This window comes from Ascaphus truei, chromosome 1, assembly GCF_040206685.1.
Source record: "Ascaphus truei isolate aAscTru1 chromosome 1, aAscTru1.hap1, whole genome shotgun sequence".
NCBI lineage: Eukaryota > Metazoa > Chordata > Amphibia > Anura > Ascaphidae > Ascaphus > Ascaphus truei.
Genome location: NC_134483.1, coordinates 513503443 through 513530694, shown reverse-complemented (window position 1 = coordinate 513530694; position 27252 = coordinate 513503443). Strand labels below are relative to the sequence as shown.

Below are 27252 nucleotides of genomic sequence, written 5' to 3'. Positions count from 1 at the left end.
AAGCCGCCACAGTTCGCAGTGCAGTCTGGTCCTAGGAGGGACCAAACTTCAAATAGACTAAATGTTAACCACTGTACAAGTGTCACTTTCAACATACTTTCCAACTCGCCATCAGACTGTTCCATGGTGGTAACGGCCAGTCCTGGTTTCACACTTCCCATTGTATATAGAACAGATTGATGTGGGTGAAACCAGTTCATATCCACATATCTAAGGCAGTGATCTCACCATTATTAAGCTGCTCTTTCAACTTGCTCTAGGGGGAAATCAGAGGTACAAAATAAGGGCGAGCAGAGCCTGTGCCAGTCACCATTCAGAGGGGGGTTTAGTCATTTGTCCCAGCTACAGTAATTAATCAAACAAAGAAAAAAGAAACATAAAGTGCGCCAAATATAGATGCAACTGTAAATAGAGGCTGAAAATAATATAAGGTAAATACAAAAAACATGTGACATGAACCAGTCCGGAGCGTATAGGGTCTTGCTGAATGAGTTAAATAAATGTGTAAGAGAACCACAACCCAATTAATATCGCAGCTTCTTGAAACAGGGAACCCCAGTCCCTGATAAAAACGTAACAGCAGAAAGAAAAGAGTTAGAAGCGCAGTCAAAACGGGGTAGTGGTCAAACTAAACACCTTTAATATAAATCGTGTCCTTGGGATCACCTTCCAGGACAACAGGAAAATTTCAATATAAATATCAAAAATAATGTTTAAAATAAATGCTGTGCAAATGGAGCTGCTATGCAATTGCACTCCATGGGTCTCCAAGGGGTTAAAAGCAGGAGGTTCCCGGTGGAAAGTCAGAGTCCTGAAAGCCGTGCGCTGCCCGGGCAACTGTTGGTATAGAGGGGTACCCCAGGGCTGAGCCAATACTCAATGTGCTCACCCTGTATCCACTGTTGGTCCGTGGGGGTCCGATGGCTCTCTCTAATCCCGCAGCTTGCTCCGGTCACGCTGAACAGGTAGACGATAGCGCACAGCCCTCCGGGTCTGATGTCACTTCCAGCTGTGACGCACAGACCTTTCCCGGTTGTCTCTGGACTGTGTCCGTCAACTCCGATCCTCCTCCTCAATAGTAATAGCCGATGAACAGGCAAACAAGCCTGAAGCAGGTGCTGCTGTCTGGAGCCCAATTCGTGATGTTGCTTGCTCCGCGCCGCTGCACTGAATGGAAGCAAAACCCTATGCTCCTACGCGTTTCACCATTAGATGGCTTCGAGGAGGAGGAGCATAGGGTTTTGCTTCCATTCAGTGCAGCGGCGCGGAGCAAGCAACATCACGAATTGGGCTCCAGACAGCAGCACCTGCTTCAGGCTTGTTTGCCTGTTCATCGGCTATTACTATTGAGGAGGAGGATCGGAGTTGACGGACACAGTCCAGAGACAACCGGGAAAGGTCTGTGCGTCACAGCTGGAAGTGACATCAGACCCGGAGGGCTGTGCGCTATCGTCTACCTGTTCAGCGTGACCGGAGCAAGCTGCGGGAATAGAGAGAGCCATCGGACCCCCACGGACCAACAGTGGATACAGGGTGAGCACATTGAGTATTGGCTCAGCCCTGGGGTACCCCTCTATACCAACAGTTGCCCGGGCAGCGCACGGCTTTCAGGACTCTGACTTTCCACCGGGAACCTCCCGCTTTTAACCCCTTGGAGACCCATGGAGTGCAATTGCATAGCAGCTCCATTTGCACAGCATTTATTTTAAACATTGTTTTTGATATTTATATTGAAATTTTCCTGTTGTCCTGGAAGGTGATCCCAAGGACACGATTTATATTAAAGGTGTTTAGTTTTACCACTACCCCGTTTTGACTGCTCTTCTAACTCTTTTCTTTCTGCTACGGTAATTAATTGCCTGGGAAACAAGGAGTAAGAATCGGCCACTTATTTCCACGGAATACAAAGACAAGTGAAATATCAGGCAGAAGGAAGAAGAAAAAAAAATTACATACACATACATGTAGATTACATACACGCTTGTAAGACGGCACCATTGAAAGTCAGCACTATGAAAGAGTTTCTTACTTGGTATACAAGCCTTGTGGACAAGGCAGGCAGGACGGCTGCCCGCTCTGCGGCTGGTAGTAACCCGCTAGGCATGACAGGCAGTGTGACAAATTTGTGCATGAGCCTCTTGAACAGCAAACACAGCCGTCGGTATCTGCGAAGAGATGAAGGAATAAAATGTGTGGCACGGTCGCTACAGCACAGAGGTGCAAACACACACATGCACCCAGTCTTAGTACGGGAGGGGGGGGGGGGGGGGAAAGAAAAAAAACAGACATTCAGGCATAACGAGCCTACAGCCACCTGTGTGACATTATACACTCTACATGTGCAGGGATCTTTTATATAGCGACTTCCCCAACACTGAACTATGTTAGCAAAACAGAGGGGTATCCTGCACACCGATCATAAATAAAAGAGGCAGTCCATGCAGTCTGGGGGTAGGGGGGGGGGGGCAGATGGACACAACATGCTCACAACAGTCAGTCTTGCTCTGGGGAGCAGTAGAAAGATGCAGTGGCGTACTGAGATTAGATTGCGGTCTTCTACTGGTGACCCACACGTAGGGTTGCCAGGTGTCCGGTATTGAACCGGAGAGCCCGGTAAAAAAAAAAAAAAAAAAAAAAAAAATATGAGAGGTAATACCGAACATGTATGTGAGCGAGGGGGACATGTATGTGTGTAGTGGGGACATGTATGTGTCCGGTATCACCTCCAGACTTGGTAACCAAACGCGGAATTCACCCGAGAAGAGAGAGCTGGGCTGCTGCTGCTAGGGGGCTGGGCAGCTTCCTCCATCCTGACTGACTGCTGCTATGTAATGCAGCCAATCAGGGTGGGAGAAAAGCATGGAGCAGAGAGAGGGGAGGCTGTGTCCTGTGTCTCCTGTGCATTTGTTCTGGTGTGTGTGTTTTCTCTGGCGGTCCTGTGGGGGTGAGAAGAAAGGGGAGAAAGGAGAAGACACAACAATCTTGGAATTTGTAGGAGGAGCATTAAGATCAGTATTGCTCGCCATGTACAGTATGACTGCAGGCCAGTTATTTATAAATGATCTGACCATTACGTCATTTGTTCTCCCTCCCTAGACTTTTTACGAAATAGAATATAAATTGGTGCATACTTGGAGTGAAATTTAGAAAAAAATAACGTAACAGTCAGGTCATTTATAAATAACATTCTTCCTCACTAACGATTCTCAGCTGTCACCATTGTGTCCAGTATTTTTGGATAAGCCACCTGGCAACCCGACCCACATGGCCATCTCTGTAGGTTTGTATGGCATATGTGACATGCCCACCCCTGTGCTGATTGCCAGTCCCCAAGGGCCACCAACAGGTCAGGTTTTCAGGATATCCCCGCTTCAGCAAAGGTGGCTCAGTCCGAATGACAGCCATCCACATTCTTGTTTTATCTAAATATGGGGATGGGGGTGGGGGGGGCGAGGAAACCAAACTCAACACAAAATAATGAAATGTAATTTTAAGGCAATATCAACTAATTAGGTTGCTTCAAAATGTCCGAGAGATCCATGTACAGGTATTGTGGAAAGGGAAGTTGTCCAAAAAAATGCAGCCTGCATACATGGCTTCTCTACAGATATGGAAAAAAAAAAAAAAAAAAAAAGCTGTAAATATCAAATTTAAGAAACACTAAACGGTCACACACACAGAAAGTAACCTTGAGAGACCGAGCATATATTACTCAAGATGTGAGGAGAACAAGAACTTTCAAGGAGGAAAGAGCTTCCTTATTCAATGTCCGATTCAGTATGAACCTTTATGTTATGATTTAGGCGTGGGCTCATCATATATGAGAATCCCTGTATATATTGTAAGCCCAGGTGCTCGGCAGTCATACAGCTCATCTCCACGCCACTAGAACAGTTTGTATTGATGCCTTGACACATCTAAATCGTTGATACAGGAAGCTATGAAGCTTAGTTGGCAGAGAAAAACCAAAACAAAAACAAACAGAAGTTGCTACTGTAGTCATGAGAAAAGGCTGAATTAAAAAAAATATTAAGGTACTGAAAATGCTATGAAATGAATTCTATGAGGTCAAGAAAGGAGAAAATTTAAACAACTAACCGTAATTTTCTTTTCCTGGAACCATGGCAGTGGGCACATAGTTACCCTCCCTATGTATGTCTAATGCCTATGTGCCCACTGCCATGGTTCCAGGAAAAGAAAATTACGGTAAGTTGTTTAAATTTTCTCCTTTCCTGATCACCCTGGCAGTGGGCACCATTGGGACATACCCAAGCAGTGCAAATTTTAGGGAGGGATACATCAGAATAGACAACACCAGTTTAATGCCTTATCAGTTTGACCTTTATTAATACACTTTATTTCACTAGTTTCTAACACTCTACGCCCAAAGCTTGCGTCAGCTGATGATTGTACGTCTAGTCTGTAGTATTTCAAGAATGTATTGAATGAGGACCAGACTGCCGCTATGCAAATCTGTCCTGGTGTATCCTGGCTTTTAAATGCCCATGAAGTAAACATGGCCCTTGTAGAATGAGCTTTAATGTTCAAAGGTTTATCTTGTCCTTTGTTTATAAGCCTTTTAATACAAGACACAATCCACTGGGAAATTGTTGTCTTTGAAGCTTCTTGACCTTTCTTCGGTCCCTCTGGAATTGATGAATAGTCTGTCTGACTTTCTGATATCTCGCATCCTTCCAGGTACACTTTTAGACATCTTACCACCTCTAACTTGTGTAGTCCTTCTTCTTTCTTATTCTTTGGTTCTGGACAAAATGTCGGAATCACAATTTCTTGATTCATGTGGAACTGTGATACAACTTTTGGCAGGAGTTGCTGCACTGGTCTGATAACTGCCTTGTCTTGATGTATGACTAGGAATGGTTCCTTGGCTGATAGAGCCTGTAGTTCTCCCACTCTCTTTGCTGAGGTGATTGCTATCAAAACGCCATTTTCCATGATAACCATTTCAAGCCTATCTCCTGTATAGGTTCAAACGGAGCTGCTGTTAGTACATCCAATACTAGGGACAAGTCCCATGTAAGTACCCTGTTCTTGATTTGAGGCCTTAACCTTTTAACTGCCTGAAAGAATCTGATGATCAATCTTTCCATTGCCAGATTTCTTTCCAACAAGGCTGATAGTGCAGACACCTGTACTTTCAATGAGCTAAGACTGAGACGTTTCTCAAATCCTTTTTGCAGGAACTCCACAATTGATACAATTCTAGGTGAAAGGACTTCTGTTTTTCCTTTTCACACCAATCGCGAAAGCAAAGCCAGATTCTATGGTATACTTTCGATGTGGAACTTTCCCTTGCTTGTAAAAGGGTTTGGATTGTTTTGTCTGAACAACCTTTCAGTCTCAATGTTTCCTGCTCAATTGCCATGCCGTCAAAGCCCATTGTTTGGTATTCGGATGACATATTGGCCCCTGTCGCATCAACCCTTTGCGATCTGGTATGTGCCATGGTGTATCTACTGCCATATTTACCAAGTGTATAAACCAAAGCCTTTTTGGCCAGTAGGGTGCTATGAATATCACCTCTGCTTGGTCTTCCCTGATTTTCCTGATTGTTTCCGGAATTAAGGGAATTGGAGGGAACAGGTATATTTACCAAGTGTGTAACTTGAAGTGCCATTTGAAACTGAGAGCATCTGTACCCTGTGCGCTTGGATGAAACTGTCTGGCACAGTAGTTCCTTACCTTGCAGTTTTTGGTGTGTCGCCCTGAGATCCATGTCTGGCTGACCCCATCGCTCTACCAGTTCTTGAAACACCTGTGGCTATAATGCCCCTTCTCCTGGGTGTATGATGCTCCGACTTAGAAAGTCTGCTGTGACATTTTCTAGTCCTGGGATATGTATGGCTGTAATTTCCTACAAGTGGCACTCTGCCCAAAAGAGGATTTCTGCTGTGAGGTTCATCAGCTTTCTGCTCCTGGTTCCTCTTTTTTCAGCTATATACTTGACAACTGACCTGTTGTTTGATTCTATTTTTATAGAGCCACCTCTTATATGGCCTTGGAAAGCTTCTAAGGCCCTTGTACTGCTTTTAATTCCAGCAGATTTGATGGAAGATGCTTTTCCTGGTTTGTCCAGGTTCCTTGCACCAATGTTTCTCCCATCTGGGCACCCCGACCTGTGTTGCTCGCATCTGTTGCAATTCTTACCCAGTGCCCTGGGTGTAGTGTTTGTCTTTTTTTCCAGGTTTCGGGTATCTTCACCCACTTTAATTCTTGTTCTGTGTGTGGGTGTAACAAGATTCTTGGTGTCATATGTATTGCTGCCCATTTTCTGACGCTTAATGTTGAAGCGAATTTCCCTATGAGCTTCATGCATTCTTCTGCTGAAGCCCTGGTAGCTTTCCTGAGCTTCTTTGTTGCATGGCTATGTCTTGCCTCTTTGCGTCTGGTAGTAAAGGGTTTGCTTAAGGTGAGGCCTGAACTCACAACTTCGGCATAGCTTAGCATATACTGACATATAAGTACCGTGGCTAACCGATTACGCCACTGTAGCATTCTCACTTCTCCTTTTGCTGTATCAAATTCTACCCCCAGAAATCTGAACAGCTGAGTGGCATGAGATGGGTCTTGTTTCTGTTTATTAACCAACCGTGGTGTTCCAGGAAGGTTATACCATCTTCTGGTCGTGTTGGAGTTTCTCCAGACTCCCTGATTTTACCCGGATGTCGTCCAGTTATGGGTATATTTCTACCCCTCTTCTCTCATTTCTGCCACTAGAGGGGCTAGAACCTTTATAAACGTCCTTGGGGAAGTCGTCAGACCAAATGGCAGTGCTGTGTACTGATAATGATCTTGATTTACTGTAAACCCTAGGCATCTTTGGTGTCCCTTTGCTATGGGCACCTGTAGATAAGCATCTTCTAAGTCTTATTGCCACCATCCAGTCTCCTGGTTCTAGCTCTTGAATAATCATGTTCACCCTTCTTAGGTCTAGAATTGCTCTGTACTCCCTTGTAGGTTCCCTTACTAGAAAAATTCTGGAATTAATGTCACTTCCTCTTCCTGAGGTACCTTCTTTATTACTTCTGCTTGTAATAATTTCTTTAAAGCCAAATTATTCTGCCTTCTTTTTTCCTTGGACTGTATCCATGTTATTAAGAACATATTTCTTCTTGGCATCTCTCTAAATTCTATACTGTACCCCTGATGAATGGTCTGTAATACCCAATTGTCCTGTATCGTTTGGGCCCATGTTGCAGAAAACTGCTTCAGTCGCCCTCCTACTAGCAACTGTCACAAAAAAGCTGGTCCTGGCCGTCCCTCCATGTTGTTTGTCTTGGAGATGACCTGCCAGGTCTATATGCTTCCTTATATTGGTTTCTATTAGCCTGTTGGAAACCGAATCTTCTGCTTTTCTTGAGGTAAAAAGTGCTCTTACCTCCTGATGCTTTTGTTATTATTGCATCCAGTTTGTTACCGAAGAGGAACTCACCTTCAAATGGTACTCCACACAAGTTCTTCTTTGATGCTGTGTCAGCCATCCACTGTCTGAGCCATAAAGCCCTTCTTGCTGATACCGCCAGCACCATAGATTTTGCTGCTCATCTTACTTCGGACAGTGCTTAAGAATAGCACTTCTTTCCACACCTTTGTGTATTGCTTCTTCCATGTTGGCAACTATGGTAGGTATGAGGATGTTCCTGCTGTAACGTATGTTTTCTTCCATACGTATCCATCTTCCTACCCATAGCGTCCTCCAATGACGCAAGTTCCTTATTGGAATTGTGGTCTTCTCTACTATTCTGGAAATAGCAGTATTCACCTTTGGGCTGACATCCCAAAATTTTACCTCCTCTTGTGGGAATGGATACATCTTCCCAAACCTTTTAGGCGTAAATACTCTTGCGTCTGGTTGCGCCAACTCCACCTGAATGAGGTCCTTAACTACTTGATGGATAGTAAAGACTCTAGCTTTTTAAAACAGCAGCAGTAGTAGCAGTAGTAGTAGCAGTAGTAGCAGCAGTAGCAGCAGTCGCAGCAGTCGCAGCAGCAGCAGCAGCAGCAGCAGCCTGCTTAGCCTGTCAAAGCAGGCCAGTACAGAAACTCTTGAAGCAGCCAGGACACTTTTTTCTCTCGCCCAAAACTTTTATCTTTTTTGTGGGCTTAACTCCTCAATGTCTTTCAGTTCCAAAACCTGTATATGGCTTTGATGAGTGGATCCACCCTTCTACATCAAATTCAGATTCCTTCCTGAATATCTTGATCTGATGAATCCATTTCACTCTCTGACACATGAAACAATCACTTTCAGACCCATATGACGAAAAACCTTTCCCCTTATCCAGACAGGTCTGGGATATAGATCTTTCCTGCGCAGGGTTAACAGCTTGCTGTACTGCCGCATCAACTCTCTGTTTAACAGCCTCCTTCGTCAATAAAGGAAATGCTCGTTTGTTCATTGGTATCACCTGCAGGTGTCTAAGACAATCTTCACATAATTACTTCCCTATTAGGGCTGGTTTCTCACAAGCTGAACACCATTTAGTTTTCTTAGCATCCTTCATTTATGTTGCAGGGATTCCCCCGTCCCTTTTGAAGATCCTGCTTCTGGGAGGGTAACCACCGAACTAATTTATAAAAACAAAATAAATACTAAACATACACCCTAATGTATATATATATATACCATCTCTTTCCCATGTAGAACTAAAACTAAGGACTCACCTAGTCTTGGGAACTGAAGTTTGGGTGTTTCCATTTGAATCCATATCCAGCACTTGGCTTCTCCCTGCTGAGCGTTCCATGCTGCAGCTTCACTCACACATACACACAGTGTGGTCATCGCTTCTCTGACGTCATCAAGTGCTCGTGCACGGCTCGCGTGTCTGTGCACGCATTTGCCGGCGTGCCGTGACGCGCACGCTCCCGAGCGGCCGCCTGCACTGTACCCTTTTACCGCAGTATCTCAGATACACATGCGGTCAATATGAACCTCCTTCGGTTCGCAGCAGAATTACTGGGGTAGTTCACCGCCGCGTTCCATACGCTGTTGCGGTTAATTGAGCCTCCTCTGCTCGCAGCTATGGCTGCTCCCCCCTCCGCTTGTAGCGGGCTGCTGGGTACTTACCGCAGTGTCCATGCGCTTATGCGGCGAGTCTGGGCCTCCACGGCTCCCAGCTGCAGCTGCTGTGCCTTCGATCGGTCCTGGGCTTTGCACTTAAGCTTCCCCTCGCGGCTGCAGCTGCTCCCCCCCCCCCCCCAACAGGGGCTCCCCCGACTCTAAGGGGTCTCCGTCTTGCCCCCCGCGGAGCTTCAGGGCAGAGAGGCTGAGACCCTGGCTATCTGCACAAAGTGCAGTAGGTGAGCCCTGTTAGAAAATAACAAATCCTACTCCTAGCTGTGAGGACAGGAAAAAGACTGAGGTGCAGGTAGAGGGAGGGGCCTTATATGGCCTACCTGAAAAAGTCTACTTCCTGTCCTACCTAGAGTGAGAAGGGATTAACCAATGGTGCCCACTGCCAGGGTGATCAGGAAATACCAGTCTTACTGTATTATTCAAACACGTTATGAGTTAAGGTTTTTTTTTTTCATTATTATTCTTGTTCAGATACTGGTTAGTTAATTTAACTGTTCAAAGGTTTTTTTTATTTTTAATTTTTTTTTTTTTTTAACTTTTCACCTAGACTCGAGTGATGACCAATCTAGTTGTTTGAGCATTTCGCAGTGATGTGTGTTGTAGTTGCATTGGAGAACAAAACGGCATATTGAATTGTAGAGGGTGTCAAGTTTGCCAAGGTGGGTTTGAGGTGCCGAGCCGTATACTGTGTGTCCATAATCGATAATTGGCATTAGCATCTGCTGTGCAATACGCTTTCTGACCAGCAGACTTGGGGAGGATTTGTTCCTGTAAAGTACACCTAGTTTGGCATAGGTTTTGGATGTCAGGGTATCTATGTGCATCCCGAATGTTAAGTGGGAGTCAAACCATATGCCCAGGTATTTAAAACTAGTAACAGGAGTTAGGGTGGTGTTCGCATGGGTGGTGTTCGCATTGGTTCTGATCTGGAGCTCAGTGACTAAGCTTAAAAAAAACTTTTTTTAGTCTTGGTCCCAAATACCATTGTTACTGTCTTGTCAGTGTTTAAAAACAGTTTGTTTTGGGAAATCCAGTTTTCGAGTCTCAAAACGTCAGACTGAAGTATGTGTTGAAGGTCAGAGAGGCTATGACTGTGTGCATATAGGATTGTGTCATCTGCATGCATGTGTATTGAGGCTTCCTTACAAGCTGTGGGAAGATCATTAATGAACACTGAGAAGAGTAGGGCCCCCAGAACAGAGCCTTGCGGGACGCCACAGGTGATATCCAGGGGGTTGTAGTTAGAGCCCGAGATGGACACATGTTGGGATCTACCTGACAGGTAGGACTGAAACCAGTTTAAAGCATGCTTCCCTATTCCAGAGCTCTGGAGTTTGTTAAGCAGGATAGCATGATATACTTACATTAGTAAGTATAAGTGAAAGGGGTAGAGAACCTTGCTGCAAAAGCCCAAATATTTGTTAATTGAGGGGTTGCTACCTGGGAAATATCCTAGGATAATGGGCAGTTGAAACTGGGGGTAATAGAGGTGCAGAGATCCCAACGGCGGTGCACGCCTCCCGAGTAGCAAAAAGGTGTATTAAGTAAAATCAATATTTTAATGGGTATATGTAAAATAAGGCATTGGGATCTCTTCACCTCTCGTACTAATGTAAGTATGCAATATCAGCGACACGTACCTCTAAAATGTGTGACCTTTACACAATCTAAGCAAAAAACAGAATTAGTGTCACAAATCATACATGCGGTGGAAAGATGTGTACAGTAACCAGAATTGCATGGTGTTTGGTTTCGCTTGTAAAATAATAGCCTGATGTAGATGGATCTTCAGACTTGCGCCAAGTGAGAAGGACTTAGCCATATTAACTTAGGTTTTTGGTACTTTTTGTTTTGAAGATACACCACTTTAAAAATAGTTTTTTATTTTTAAAGTCCGTAAGCGGGGAAATGACTAGGTGAAAACATACCGCGTATTTTATGATCCTTTATAGAGTGCGCCAACACATTGTGAGTGGGGGGGGGGGGGGTGGTGGGGGGAAAGGAGCAATGCAATACATACAAAATAAAAATCAGTTCTGTAGTATTTAGATACCTACTTTTTTTATTTTATTTATTATTCAATGCCATATGTAAAGAGTATTAATATACTCAGCATCCTTTGATGATTTCTATAGTGGGTTTTAATGAAGCAATCCCAGGAGCAGATTTGTGAGAGACAGAATCAAACCATCATGACCTGAACCCCGTTAATTGCAGCTCCGGGGGACCTGCTGCTTCTGGAGATACTTGCCTGCGAATTAGGTGCCGGTAGCTGCTTTCCTTGGTTACCAGGGTTCACCATATCTCTGCAGTTCAGATACCTCAGGCCCTGCAGACCAATAGAAAGCGGTGTCATCGGAGCGGCTTCCTACTGCCGCCACACGAGACCGTCAAACTTGAAAGCCCGGCTTGCTGAGCCAGAGCGGCTCCCGGCACCGACGTCGCAGGTAAGTATCTCCAGAAGTAGGGCGTTCCCAGAGCTGGAGTTAATGCTGTTCAGCTCTGGAGACCACGCCGCCGCCGGTACCACCACGATTGCTCCTTTGCCGATTGATCACGGGAGAACAAAAATCTATCTGCAGCATAGGCAATTGGTTTTTCAATAAAAGTAATCAAAGGGTTGGTGTGGGTGGTGTCAAAAGTTATTATTAAGTGCTGTGCTTAGGAGTTGGCCCAAGGCAAAGCAGGCTTCAGCAAAGAGGCCCGTCAATAATACTTCCTGTTTTCCAGTGTATGGTTGATAGGCTACAGTAGTTAGGAGGCCCTGCTCGAAGGAGCTTACAATCCATAAGTCACTATTGTACAGTATTGTGAATAAAGCTTCAAAAGATTACACGCAGTGGAAGATGTTGTTTTGAAGACTTGTATAGTGAGCAAAAACAAAATCAAATGTATTCTAATAAAAGTGGATTTAAAAAAAAAAAAAATGTAATTGCATTTGGGGTTTCACATGTAAAGGAACAGTTTCTAAACAAAAATCAGCCAAAACCATTGTACACATGTGTAACCCTGTTTCTCTCCCTCTCACCCCCTCCCCCCACACACAGGAGTTATTGAAGTAGTGTGGTGAATAGCTCCTGATAAACAGTAGCCCTGAGTCTCCCGCATGATGTTAGGGGATAACAGGACAGGCCTCTGGGGTATAACCCGACTCATACTCACGGTGACAGCGCCTCCATCTCTTGCAGCCCCCAGGATATGGGGTGAAATCTCAGGACAGAAGTATAGTAAACAGTAGTTCTTTATTCACTATGCACACAGCAGAGCAATCACTCAGCTGAACTAGGGCCTGCACTACACTTCCAGCCAGAGGGCACCAGGAGCAGTCCTAGCTCTTCCCTTACTCCCCAATAGAGTAAGGGGGAACAGTCGCCCACCGCTCCCCTAAGGGAGGGCACACAGTGTGCAGAGCCGGGCACACTGCTCTCGGGTAGACCAGCCTCTCACATTAGAGGCAACTGACTAAATTCAGGAAGTGCAGCCCCTTAAGTACAGATCCAGAAAGAACCAGCCCTTTGCCCCTGATTGGACACCAGGCCTGATTACATTACCTTCTCTGTGAGACACTGGGCTGCAGAGAGGTTGGGAAAACCCATGATCACTCCTGGCTAACCTTCCCTTACTAGGGATTACTGCCAGGAGGAGAGCAGATGTATTAGCCCAAGCCAGACAGGGCTACACATGATTTGCTTAAGAAAGCCAATTAGAGTGTTACATCTTTTATAAAAGGTTTTGCTTTTTTGCTCTACGAGGGCCAGTTCTCACCCCCCCCCCCGCAAACCAAGTATTCATTCTCTGCTAACCAAACCAGTTAGCTCATGCTTAACACACCAAGGAGGAATGATACCGTTGTATTCTCCACAACATGGCACATTTGGGGCATGTGTAAGGTTACAAGTTGGCAGAGATGGGGGCAGCTCGATGCTTCACATTGTCTGTCCTAGCTTTATCTGCAATGGACATTATTGCAACCACCATTTGGGAGGGGAACGGATCTCTGCAGCGGATTACAATCTTCACTTTGGTGAAAGGCATCCATACAGACAGATCTAGCATGTGTGCTCAACTCCAATCCTCAAGACCTCCCAAATGGTCAGGCCGAGTATATCCCAGCTTCACACAGGTGGCTCAATCGAAGACCGAGCCCCCTGTGCTGAAGCAGTGATATCCTTAAAACCTGACCTGTTGTGTGGTCTTCATGACTTGAGTTGAGCAACACTGATCTGGCAGCCGATCCTACCACTGCCAACGCAAAAAGAACACATCAAGTAACAAGCGTGCGCGCTTTAATAGCGCTACTGTTCTACACCAGCGTTAATGCATCACGTGACCGGCAGCGGTAACGCCGGCTACACCTGTACACGCACAAGAATGTGTGCGTAGTGAAGCAGAGGCGCCAACAAGAATACAGGTACAATCCATGCACTGGAGAAAGCATGCTGATGTATACAGGTAGAATAAGACGGCTGCAGGCAAGGCAGATCTTGCAGGAGTTTTACAAAGATTGCAGAAGACCCTTTGCGGTGCGTGCACTCGGAAGACCCAGGCAGGGCCATATTTACAAAGCAGTGCTATGCCAGAAGACCCCGTATGCCCTATTCACATTAAGTTAGAAGTACCGCTTTGTAGATCATGCCCTACATGCTGAACACCACCACAAAAACATAGGAGACAAGCGTATGAGAGTCACATGTGGAGTGACTCAGACAAGCAGAAGTATTTTTAGATTACTTTGGAACGTTGCCCTGGGAATGTTTGTAAATATTGTATATTGGGACATGGAAGTTTACAGTGCCCTTAAATTGTGGCTTTTTGGAAAGGTGCGTGCAATTAAGAAAAATGCTGTTAATAGGAATTTTGGCTCTTTGAACCGAGTACGATCCTAGTTGGGTTCTTCAGAAGCTTCTGAAAATTTACCTTTTTTGTATGGGACAGTGGGGCAAAAACAGACAGATTGTACATAGGTCTAAGAGTGTGGTACGGGCGGGAAAAGGTGTGGGGTATAGAGGGGGAGGGGATGGAGGGGATGGAGGGGATGGAGGGGATGGAGGGGATGGAGGGGATGGAGGGGATGGAGGGATCCCCCCCCCCTCCCCATGTACCAGGTCACTGACAGGAAGGGGTGCAGTACCTGGAAGTTTGGCACAACGTCCGATAATCAAGGGCATATAGCTCCGACAGATACCGTCTTCCCCCTCTGAACTGGTAGGGACCCCAATAATCACAGTAGAGGTAGCCAGCCTGATAAAACAAAAAGGGTAAAGCCCGTCTAGCTACCCCCCAAAACCGTCTCTGTATTCGGCAGAGTATGTGGACTCCTAAGCCGGATACAAATGTGTGTTCTAACCCCTTAAAACCATGTTTCCCCGGCCGCCTTTGCGAGTTCATAGGCAGAGTAAAATATGTGTGTTTGACACCTCGGTAGGAACTTGGTAGAAAACTCAGAACCTGGGATTGGGTCCCCGATCGGGGATATTGGGGGGCAAACAGAATCAAAGTGTGTAAGGTGTTTCAGGGGTTTATTACTGTACATACTGTAATTGTCCCCGCTAAACAAGCATGTTTTGTGGGTACGTGTATGTATTGTAATGCAGGTCTTTTCCTTATGTAATGTGTTGCCCAGCCAGCAAGTTTTAAAACCAAAATGTTTGAGCCCAAGTTCTAGAAATAGTGCATTGCATTGTATTATGTGTATTCATCTCAATGAAGGCAGCCCCGGTAATGAGATTAGCCAAGGTGCCTGCATAGAGATTGTAGAACAATGGCTGGGGGAGGCCGAGTCCTGGGACGGGTGGTGGGCAAGGAGGTGCCTGATATCAGGTCCGGGGATGGGCTCTCAGCGGGGTAGAGCCTTTCTTCCCTGCAGACACCTTTCCAGCGGGAGATTTGGGGCTTGCCGAAGGGAGCCGTTGCGGGGCTGAGCTCCGTGGATGCGCTGCCCATAGGCTGTTTCAAATTTCCCGCTTCGTCATGTAGGGGCGGTCCTGGGCACTGAAGTTGGTTCCCCTCCTGCCATTGGTGCAGCCGGGTGAGCCCCCTTTGAGCCCTCACGGTGATTGGCTGAACGGCCATGATTGGCTGCTGGTCCTCTCCATGTTAAAGATAGGCAGCAAGGGCTATGCACAGGGCCATCTTAACAACATTAGGGCCCCCCGGGCAAAGCAGTGCACGGGACCCTGCCTATACTGTCACTCACATGAATAAAAATGTAAATTAACAATTTAACGAATAGTTAATATCCCCTGAATATATAGTTTACAATTTATTCTGACATCTTACTGTTACAGTGTTCATAAAACAATCTTTTATATAACTTTTAAAATACCTCACAAGAGAAACATCACTTTGCAAGCTAGAACTGCAGTACAGGGGGAAAAAAAAACCCTCAACCTGTACCCCCTTTTTTTATCTAAAAAAATATCACAATAAAGACACTGGTATAATTCTAACCTATGCAGACTGTCGCTCCCAGCCTCCCACGCGCTCATTAGCACCGGAAGTGCTGCACTGCAAGGCTGCGAGCAGTTGTGATGCCAACCAGGGTGTCGGGCAGGCGGAGAGCAAGCGGAGCCCCGGGTTGCCGGGGGGGGAAGTGAGCGATCCGGGGTGCCGGGCGCCGCGGCGAGAGCGAGCCCTCCTAGCTAGACTTAGAATGAAGATTTAAATTTTTTAGCATTGGTGGGCACGCATGGGCCGGGCGCGTGGTGCCCCCCGGGCAACTGCCCAGAGTGCCCATACATTAAGACGCCCCTGGCTATGCAAGGAGACCGACCGGTGCAGGGAGGCAGGCAATGCGAGACAAAGTGTGGAGGCGATCGGAGACGCGCATTTCAAAAGTGCTTTGTGTAAAAAAAAAAAAAAAAAAAAAAAGGAGCATACACAAGCACAGCGCTTAGCGAAGGAGCGCCGGAGAAGCCCAACCAGCAGAGACAGTGTGGGGAGCGGATCGGAAAAACAGCAGAGCGGAAGATTCAAAAGTGCTTTGTGCTGGATAGCACCAAGGGGCCTGGGACAAGAAGGCAGGATAAGCCTACTGAAGCAGGCTCCTGCACCTAGTGGAGGCTTGAGACGACCCCAGACTGCGAGTGTATATTGTGTAGGTTTGCTGGTTCACCAGAATAAACTCAGTTTTATTCAATTATTGTGTCCTGTCTGAGGATAGTTATCCCTTGGGGTAAAAAGGTGTTAAAAGTACTGATCTTCTGTGACACCGATATCCAGGTATTCAAGACAGGTGTAGGCAGCAGAGAGATGCAGTGCAAACTAGTCCACATGGTAACAGCCCCAGGCATAATAATCATAGCAAGCTGTCTGCATGGCCTCCCTCCTATGTGCGCTGGGCTCGTCCAGGCTGCCTTGACCCTAATTTTGACAGATAATAAAATCATTCTTCCTGGTAATGCACAGGTTATTAAGAATTTATATTAGTGTTAGGGACCCTTGAGATGTGGTCTGTCGTGTAAGGGCTCAAGGGCTTACAACACTTTGGCCAAAGAGTTAAACTAAAAGACCATTTTATTCAAAAGATATAGATATCTATATCTAGGCACTGTACCGTGTATAGGTGTCATTAGATGTGCACTGAGCTCTGTCTGTGTTTCACATTCTGTCTCTGGTTTTAAATATGCCTTGACCCTTAACCAGGAAGCCCTAAGAACCAACACTTAAACAAAACCTTAAAACATACTCCAGAACCCATACCTTCCAACAGTCTGCCCTCAATTCCTCCCCATCCCTGGGGGAGATGCATCTTCCAGGTAGCAGCAGAGACATAAAAGGGGGAGGAGCAGGAAAGGAGTCCGCTAATGAGTTACACTGCCTGTCCTCCCACTGCCCTATCAGAGTAGCTCCTTTCCTGAAAGGGAGACACAAAAATGTATTCTAGAGGCAGTATTTCCACTTTATTCGGTTTCCCGCTTTCATGGCAATTTTACCCATTTCCAAGAAACAGGGAATATCTGGGAAACTGGACAAACACAGGAGTGGCAGGTTTGACCGAGACACAGCACGTGCTACCATGAACCCCAGAAGCCAGCCAACATGTTACTGGTTACCCAAACCCACCAGGAGACTGGCACATGTTCCATTGGGCTGTTTCCAAATGGCACGTGCTACCTGCCCGACCCGCCACAGATAGGACAGTCAAGGTCCACCCCACGTATCAGCTGCTCGCTTTCTGGGATTTGTGAGTAGTCGCGCCCCCCCCCCCCCCCCTCCTCTTCAAGGTCTTTGCAAAGTAACAGGCCTGCAAAGGTTAACTAAAACACACCACACAACTTCAATACTGTGCCAGCATCCATAAAAGGGTCCCTTAATACAGGGTCATTTGTATTTCAGGAGAGACATTGAGACTAACAGCAATTTACATGTTGATGTATTGTTGCATAAAACGTGTTGCATGACAAGTATATGATCCTCATGATTGAGCATCACAGATGTGTTACTGTTGGAGCCTATAAATACAAGCCTGTTACTCAAAGATACGTGTTTCGTCATACTGTCTGATCTCTGTATAGCTCTCCGCTAGCAGCCTAGCGTTTACATAGGAGGGGAAGGGGGACGTGGGTCCACACTCTAGTATACATACAATAGGTCTGGGGGAAATAAGGGGTAACGCCCCATTTAAAAATCAGTGCTGGACAAGAGATGTGTAGAGAAGGGACTGCTTAGAGCAATGGAGAAGAACCTAATGGGTGAAGTGTGAATGGTATTTGTGAGGTACGGACTCACAAAATGTGTATCGTGGCATGCAGCGAGTGGTAGTATGAAGAGGCCGGGACCATGATGTACTGTATCTTCATTGTTTTATAGTCTTCAATGTACAAGAAATTTAAGAATTGTGATTCACAACTGTGAGTGCGTCTCTACTGCTCTACCCTGTTGATAACGGATTTCAGTGCACCCATTATTTAAACCTGGGAGTGTACGCAAGAGTAATTTAATGACAGGATTGAAATCGGAGGGTCCGTCAGAGCTGAACCGCACTGTATTCAGCTCCGGGTACCAGGGCCACCGACAGATTTCCCGGGGCCCAGGACGAGTTACGACTGCGTGTCGGAGGTTATGCGAGCCCCCCCTCATGACACAGACAGACTTTAATTTCTAAAAAGCCTCTCTGCCGTGGCGTACTAGGTACCATAATTTCTTTGGATATATTAAAAAAAAAAAAAAAAAAAAAAAAAAAAAAGGGGGGATCTAGCTTACTCAGATCATAAAGACGCACGTGCATTCAGATTATTCAGGTGGTTCTACCAGATCTCTCTGCAGCTTCAGGTGAAGGTTTGATGTAGAAATCCCACTGCTCCCAAAACTAGGTACTTCAACTATTAATTACAAAAACGCAAAATATGTGGTGCAAAAAAAAATTAAATAAAGTCACAATTGGGCAAGTCAGTCAGTAACAACCTTTTCTTCCACATATAAAAGCATATCCACCCCCACCCGAAAAACATAAGTCATGGACTCCTGACCACCAATTACTGTGTGTAACAGCCCAGCACATTCCTATTAAAAAAAAAAAAATAGAAAAAATATAATAGGAAGAACTAAACTACCAATATGCAATAAGGACTTTAATAACAGGTTCAGGGTCTTGGGCAGGCCACTATCATTCACGTCCCTCTGGAGATTATATATATATATATATATATAAATACGTATATGGTACCAAGTATAGATCTAAGCAGATTTGAGCATACAGGTTTTAACCTTTGTAAAATTTAGATCCAACATGCTCTATCCACGAACAAGTTTAGACTTTCTGAAAAACAGACAAAATAAATAAATAAATAAAAATAACTTATTGGTCAAATGAGATTGCATGGTTTAGCAAGGCTCAACGTGTGCTCGCCCGGAGAATTAATCCAAATTATGCCATTTTGTAGCCAGACAACCAAAAATTACTCCTGTTGAGTTTTATTTTTTAGGCAATTGAAGTAACAAAATGCAGACGAGCGCATTCTACATAACCTGGAGCCACCCGGCCTAACGGGAAAGTGGAGGAGCTGCCCGATCCCACCTCCTGAAACATGCAACCCCGCTTCTCCTTCCAAAAAAAGACTCGCAAAGCAATTACTGGGTTTTGTCTTCAAATTCATTAAAAAATACAAAAAAACCACAAGTCTTCTGTGGCATTTCCGTCATGCTAGAAATAGAGAGATCCCCTCACTGATGGACTAGATGTATGTCTTTATTTAGATGACATGCGTCTTCCCTCTTCCGAGGTAAAATAAATAATGAAAGTTCATCTCGAGCTTTTATGTAATCCAAAAAACACGCAAAACAAAAATAAAAAAAAAATAAGTGTAAACATTTGAAGTTTCCTTTCAGGGAGAAAGCTTCCTAATTTGCATTATTTCATTGTTTGTCCTCTGCTGTGAATGCCATGACCTGTCTCACCCCTAATTACACCTGCCACAAATCTTCCCATCCCACAATCTTCTGTAACCCCCTCTTAAAGGGTTACCAACAATACTGGTATATGCTGCCCATTTCCCCTGATTGCTATGGGGATACATATGTCACACAGGGGTATTTAAGAAGGAGGAACTGTTCGGGAAGGTCAGGTTCCTGGAGGTCCACAAGTATGTTAAGGTGATAAACAGGGGAGCCTGGTCTATGCTATGTTGCAGATATATGGCCGAGATAGAGATAAGGCCGAGATAGAGATAAGGCCGAGATAGAGATAAGGCCGAGATACAAAATTCAGAAAAAGGAATACAGCATCTCAGAGGGTCTCAAGAAAAGATCCCCTGTGTGCCTGCTGATCAGCGCGAATGTTCCCCATCAGTCTGTGTGGAAGTGGCAGTTCCCAAATACAGACAGCAAGGTACCGAGTCAAGTACCACGAGACCCATCAGGATTTCCCATAGAGGCCCAGAGTGGTCTGATCACGATCTGAAGGGTTCCAAAGAGACAAGGAGAGCTGGGTCCCACAACTACCTAATCAATTAAGTCTGAGTACCTTAATCCAAGTGTTAAGAGTCGGCACAGATGCAGAGAAGTATTTGTGTAGGTCTTTGTATAAAAATGCTGTACAATGTGTTATGATATGTAAAAGCGGTCTCGGAATTTGGGGACACGAATAAATGACAGTTGTGCTATAAAAGTTCCTGGCGCCCATTATGTCACAACTTTGCTACTTCATCCCCCCCAGCCGCCCGAATGTAAAAGCACCCCGAGTCAAGTTACCCATGCAGAGTAGCCATATAAATACCACACAATGTAGCCTCCCTAGGAAGCCGGGCATGTAGGGTTACATTTCTATAGTGCCTAACCGGTGATACTGTTCCATATCACCCAGGATCATAGACACTCACACCGGACTGTGTCAGTAAAAGAATGCATTTGTTGTAAACGATGCACCTTGGGGCTCCCTCTGTGTGAAGTCATAGGGAAAACACGTCAGCCAGTAGTGACCACTGCATTCCCGGTGAAGTCATTTGCTCCAAGGCCAGGCCTCTGGGCCTCTCTGATGTCAGCGCGCAGGAAGTAAGCTTGGCCCAGCTTCCAGCGCACATAAGCATGAGAGGGATGCCAGGCGCACGCCAGTGTTGTAAGCTCGGCGTGGGACAGAGAGTGAGCAAGAGGCCTGCAGCTGAGAGAGAGCCGGGGCCCGGCCACGAGAGGACCAGCAGTGACGGCTGGGTCCCCTGCAGATAGATATATTGAGGGTCTTTTTTATATGTATTGTATTTTATATATGTATTGGGGGGACGGGTGTATTTTTATTATTATGTAGTGGGGATGGGTGTATTTATTATGGATTGAAGGTGGGGTAATATGTATTTAGGGGGTGGGGTTTTTTGGTATGTATTTTGTGTGGGGGATTGAGTGAGTGGGGTAATTGATGGAAGGTGGGGTGAGTGATAGGAGAGAGGGGGAAAGGGGAGTGCAAACTTTTTCCCCTGCATGCCCCCCTTATCTCCAGCATGTCTGACGTCGCCAGAAGCCGCGAGAGACAAGGTAAGGGAACTTACAGAAGCCTCACATGTTCCTCATGCATTTAAATGCTTCGGGGAAGAGCGCAGTGCCCTGTAAGGGCCAGGCCCACCCATTCCCCCCAGAAAATCTCATGCCTGCCCCCCAGTTTGCACACCCCTGCCTTATAGCACTGCAATAAACAACTTAGCAGTGGCATGCCCTCACGATGCAGGGACGTTTGCTTCTTGTACAGTATGTTATCTGACAGTTTCATGTAAGGCTAGACGTCAGTATACTGTAACTTAAATGACGAGGTATCCCAGTGGGTGCCAATAGTTGTTTTAATGGGAATAATGGGCTTTCGAAGCATGGATGCATCAGGATATGTAGTCAAAGTTTTTACAAAGATGAATGTAATTTTGGTATTTAGGGGTGAACCCAAATAGAATGTCAAGTACGTCATATGCATACTATAGTCATAATACATACTTTAGTCATAATGCATATGTCTCACTTTATTATAGCATATTACATTAATAGGGAGTGCGGCAGGGTAATCGTTATGGTGGTGACAAAATAACTTTAGATTTTAGTAAAGGGAGCTACATTATTTCAATGACTTAAGTGGACCGGTTTCTGCATTCGTGGCGGCGTCGGAACCGGTTTGTGAGGTTGGATTGCGGTTTAAGAATACATTCCTAGACTTCCTGATACAGTTGCTTAGTGTGGTGGTATTGCTTTGAATGTGGGGTTATATGGCCACATGGCGAAGGGGCAATAGAGATACCACCAGTCATGCAACTGTGTGCTATAGGTTTATAATTAAACACACACACATACTGTATATGTGTGTGCGCGCGTGCGACTATTGCTTCTCTAAAGTAAGAGCTTCCTCATCATAGCAGAACACCTAAATATGACAAATTAATCTACTCCATTTGAAGACATGACTCAATAAAATGTTCCATGGCCCAACCCCACTAAAATACAATTTGTTGAAAAACTTTTAGAACTCAAATTACTTTAAAAACCAAGTTAACACTAACCATTTAAAATACTTTCAGCCTCATAAACACTTAAATAAAACATTTATTTTAAATAGCCACTTTAATAAAATGACTTCCTGCCCTGTAATTAAATACAAATATCACTTGTGAGCACATTCACATGTCTGACAGGTCTGCAGCGCGGTTTCTCCCCATCATCTCTTAGCTTACAGTGCTTCCGCTGCAGCTAGGGATTCTGGGTAATGACATGCCAATGAGCACTCGCAGTGTGTCACCCTTTGCTGCTTGTCTATTTAAACATGGAGCCCTGCATGCGTGCAGCATAACAGTTTCAGCCCAGCCTGGGTTAAAGTGACCCGCAATTAATGTTTTCCCTCAAATACCTACGCTTGCTTCATAAAATGTAAACGGGAGTTCTAACCGAGACATCTCGCTTGCTTCCCCAATCACCATATACATCCTGGACTCTAGATCAGGGGCGCGGCGCTTACAGAGGCCCCCGCGCGTTTCCCCCACAACATTTAAATTAAATGCCGGGGCAGTGAACAAGGCCTCTCCATTCCTCTTACGTGCTCTCCGGCAGCTGCTGGCGATGTATCGCCATGATAACGCAGCGTCAACTGATGCTGCCAATGGCAGAGAGAAGGTATGGGAGGGGGGGGGGAGAAAGGGAAGGAAGTTTGCACACCCTAGATCAAGGTGATCGCCCGATTTTTACTAGGAAGCTGGCAATTTAGAGTCAGATATGAGAGAAGAATGGCCTGGACCTCAATCCCGCAGGCAAGTTCAAATGAGATGGTGGGTATGCTCACTATGTAAGTTCATTTGCTCAAATGCATTTAATTTATTCATAATTGTGTTATTTTAATCTTTAGGCAGTTTACTGGATAAAATCAACAATATTGTTGATCAGATCTAGGTGCAGGTAAGATAGATGCCAACACAATTAACCATGGAGAGAGATAGAGATATAGTTACAAAGTCTCTGTATACTTACCATTATTGGGAAATGTACCTGGTGGACAGGCCGTGCATTGAGATGTATTCACAGAGCTGCAGTTGGCATCAATGACCGGGACAGTAGTGGATATCAAAGGGACCGGAGTGGTTGTCACTTGGCCATCAATCAAGCATGCTGCAAAAAAGGAGCTACATTAAGTATCAGAAGAACATCTGTCATCAACTGGCAGAGACAAATAAATATATATTGTTATTTGATCTTGAACCATTTCAACAGTCAAATTGTCAACCCAAGACATTTATTTAGGAATACGTGGAAGGGCTGGGGAAATTAGGAATTATTTTATTTATTTATAAAATGTTTTACCAGGAAGTAATACATTGAGAGTTACCTCTCGTTTTCAAGTATGTCCTGGACATAGTTAATATGACAAATAATACATGGTTACAAATACAGTTACATAAATGAACAGGTTATACATTATATACAATACATTGCATGCACAGTTAGAGAAATAGTGACAGATTGTGTAACATATGTAATGTATACAGCAGGGGCCACAATTCTCGATCGCTTTCTTGCCAACGTGGACTGAAATCACATGGCTAGCGAACTGCCCCGGCCCAACTTATGCTCACGCAGACCGCATCTTGCAGGTTTCTGTGCTCACAGCTACCTATTTTAAGGTTATTTTAGTAGATTTGACCTACGGTGCAGTACACATCCCTTGCCTGCTACTTCTGGAAGCTTGTGTTTTATCTTTATGCAAGGAATATTATTACCGTCATTGATTTTGGGGAACAGTTGTATAGCCTGGTTTTGACAAGATGGCATACTTGTTAGTAGGCCGTGCTGAAAGCTTTCTTGGTCCAGCAGCTGAGGCATACAAATCTTGCCCATTTAAGTCAGCAAGTCAGCTGCCCGAGTGGTGGGGAGAAAGAGCAACCTAGGGGTAAAATTCACCACGGTCTGGTGGGGGAATGCAGTTGAATGGATGTTCACTCTCATTTAAGTCATGAGCAGCCAATGACTGGTCCAGTGCATTATCCTGTAGACATTACTGAATAACCCCCTAGAAGGAGGTAGCTCCTGCCTACAGAATGTAAACCTGCATGGTAGTCTCCCCCCCCCCCAAATGTTTATTTCATGGGGGGGGGGGGGGGAATAAATAATAAAAAGGGGGGGGAAGCGAAAAGAAATAACAAATACTGTATATACACATATTGCTTGGTAACCAGTGCTAGTGCCGGTCAGGAGCAACATTGCTCCCATATATTAATATGGCGCAGCGAATGACTTGCTCGCAACAGCCACTTAACAGCTCAAACATCAGTTTTCATTGTGAAATGAGGGATCTGTTAGTAAAGTCAATAATATAGCTACATTTATGGCTACTTTATAAATGTTGGAGTAGCTAGTAAAAATAATATTAATTTCTTTTTTCCCCAGCTCAGACAGAGTGCACAATGCTTTACATACTGTAGATATTTTTGCCGGCTGAAAAACAGTTCCTGTTCCAAAGAGCGTAGAATCTAATGTAGGTGCCTGAAGCACAGACAAAGTGAAATGATGCCACACAAGAAATCATACAGCTATAGCCCATTCACTTGAATGAGCCATAAGGTGCACAATAATTTAACATTGCTTAGTAAACATGGTCCATGGTGACTTGGGCATATCACTTTATGCTCTAGCTGTGCACCAGTTATCTAGATTGTAAGAAATACATTGTTCACTAAAGTACATAACTTTTTGTAGACAAAAACCTGTATGTTTTTAATTGTATAGCAATGACTATGTACAGGCAGGCACATAAACAACGTTGCAAAGCGTTGTAATAGCGTATATATATATATATATATATTTTTTTTTTATATAATATATTATATTATATATAATACAGTATATACACTACATAATTTATGTGTGTGCTGCATATCTTATTGCCTGCATAAAATATTTGGTGTATTTTAGTGTTAAAAATGCCTTCAGGAACTGAACCTTTCATTTAAACAGTGTTCCTATGGGAAAATGTGTTTCGCTTTACAACATTTCGCTATCCAACGCCATTTTCAGTAACACATTGTGTCGGATAACCAAGGACCGCCTGTACATAGAATTTCCCCATAGATCAGCAGGGATTAACATCTGCTCACATCCCCCCCCCCACCCCAGGTTAATAAAGAAATTAAGGGGATAGAGAGATATATATATATATATATATATATATATATATATATATACTGCACCGACACACTTTATTCGAGCAAATACCCAGTATGTACCTGGCAGATACCTGGAATGCGCCGCTCCTCACCTCTGACAAGCCCCGTTGTGTTTGCCTTCCCTGCCTGGGTTCATGCCTGGCTGACGGGCGGCTGATCTGTTAAATGATAATGATTATGATTTAATAGGCTGCAATGCTTCGCGTGTCTACCAGATGGCATAAATTCATGAATTGTAATGCAGTATATATATATATACTGTGCAGTATTGCAGCCAGCGGGAATAAAATGCTTCAATCCCTGCTTGGAAAATACCTCAATGCACTCGGGCAGAAAACAGTCACAAACCTCAATACACCCGGGTATACCCGAATTCGTGGGACTAGCCCAGCTCGAATAAAGTGTGTCGCCAGTGTATATATAAAAACAGAAAAAGTAGTGTTAGTCCAGTTGCGATAGTGCAGAATAAATGAGTACTTCAGAATTAGGCGATAAATTGTTAGTCCAAATAAAAAAGTATGTCATGACAAGCTTCCAACATAAAATTGTTAGTCCAAATATTTAAAGAAATAAAATAAAAAGTTAGGGAGAGGGAATTTTAAATGTGTATATCAAATATAATAAAGCTTAAAAAAAAATACATATACATGCAAGAAATGGTCCGAGTGCTCTGATGTTTGTCAGGCAGTCAGAAGGCTCATTAAAAAACCATTGATTTTCTGTATGGAAGTTTTGCACTACTATTGGTATGTTGGGGGGGGGGGGGGGAGAGAGGAGAGAAGGGTAACCACGAATAGTGCTAAACATTGATATTTGGAGCAAACTCTGCGAGTGCCTGCCATTCCTAGAATATTGTTTTAGATTATAGAATTTGTTTTCCAACAAATATTTATTATTATTTGGACATACATACTCCTTCCACTTTCTCCCCGAATCCAACACACAAGTCATTTTCTTCCCAAATCTCCTTGAAAACACTGGCCAGCCTGATTACCTGTGCAAAAGTCTCATCGCTCTCTTGCTCTAGATTAAATCAACAGATCAAGAATGGTTCCTTTTAAAAAAATAACACTCACCTAGAAGACATACAGCACTCAAAATCCACAGCAGTCTCTGGATGCTCATTTTTACAGCATGGCATGAACTAAGCAGCACATTCACCAGCACAGTAAGAAGCAGCAGCACCCTCTCTCCCAGCTGCTTCTCTCTTCTTGTTCCACTGCTGCAGCACATCATCACCTGACTCCAATCATGTGCTTCTCCAACTCACAGCTCCAAACAATCTCAGCCCAGTGATTACCCTTTACAGCAGGCACTTAAAGCAGCAGCATTCCTCTCTTACCTGATAAGGCACTGAGGGTCTATTTAACAAAGTCTTCTGGCTGCAAAATTGGGCAGAGGTCAAGAAAATGTAGTGGTGGGAAGCTCCACATTTAATAAAGAAATGTAATTGAGCTCAATGGGAGTTTTCTCTTTGATCCTATAATGTTTCTGAGCCACGTGTTCTCAGACTTGCCAGAGAGCACCCATGTGGAACAGGTCATTATCCTGTGGCTTTAAAGGTATGAATGGGGTGACATATTACATGACGTTTACAATGATACAAAAAGACAGATGTTACCATTACATTTAGGATAAGTGTCCTGTAAATGCAATGTTAAGTAATAACAATTTGTATTGGTTGCTAACCAGCTATAAAAGAACAATATTGCGTTTGTAAGCCCCTGCTTGCCCAGGCATGTTTTGTAGTAAACAGAAAAGCGCAGTGTTTGTATCACATGTACACACAGACTAGCAAATGCAATATTGTATTTTTGGGGGCACATAGGGGGTTTGTTTTAGCCTTTTATGCACAATTCTACACTCCCTTTTTTTCTCTTCATATTTGTATATGTAAAGCATGTGACAATGTATGATGTTACCTTCTTAGGGCCGTTCTATAGTGCGGGCGCGTGCTACGCCGTGCGCGCAGGGCGGTTATAGATGGCTGAGGTCAGCCAGCCCTTCTATACAAGGGCCGCGCGAGCCCACAGCGGGGAG

At 44.5% G+C, this 27252-nt stretch overlaps 1 protein-coding gene across 2 annotated transcripts in view; it reads right to left on the bottom strand.

Moving 5' to 3' along the window:
• LOC142466207 (uncharacterized) overlaps nt 1-26585 on the bottom strand; it is a 42517-nt gene extending 15932 nt beyond the window's left edge. The window contains exons 1-3 of one of the 2 annotated variants that reach the window (XM_075571115.1): nt 26289-26585; nt 23024-23161; nt 2030-2165 (exon numbers count right to left, since the gene is read on the bottom strand). In XM_075571115.1, coding sequence (XP_075427230.1) covers nt 2030-2165; nt 23024-23161; nt 26289-26448 — 434 coding nt within the window. In that variant the 5' untranslated portion in view covers nt 26449-26585. The remainder of the gene's footprint in view (nt 1-2029; nt 2166-23023; nt 23162-26288) is intronic. The other variant, XM_075571105.1, reaches the window with a different exon arrangement.
• Between the last annotated feature and the right edge of the window lie 667 nt (nt 26586-27252).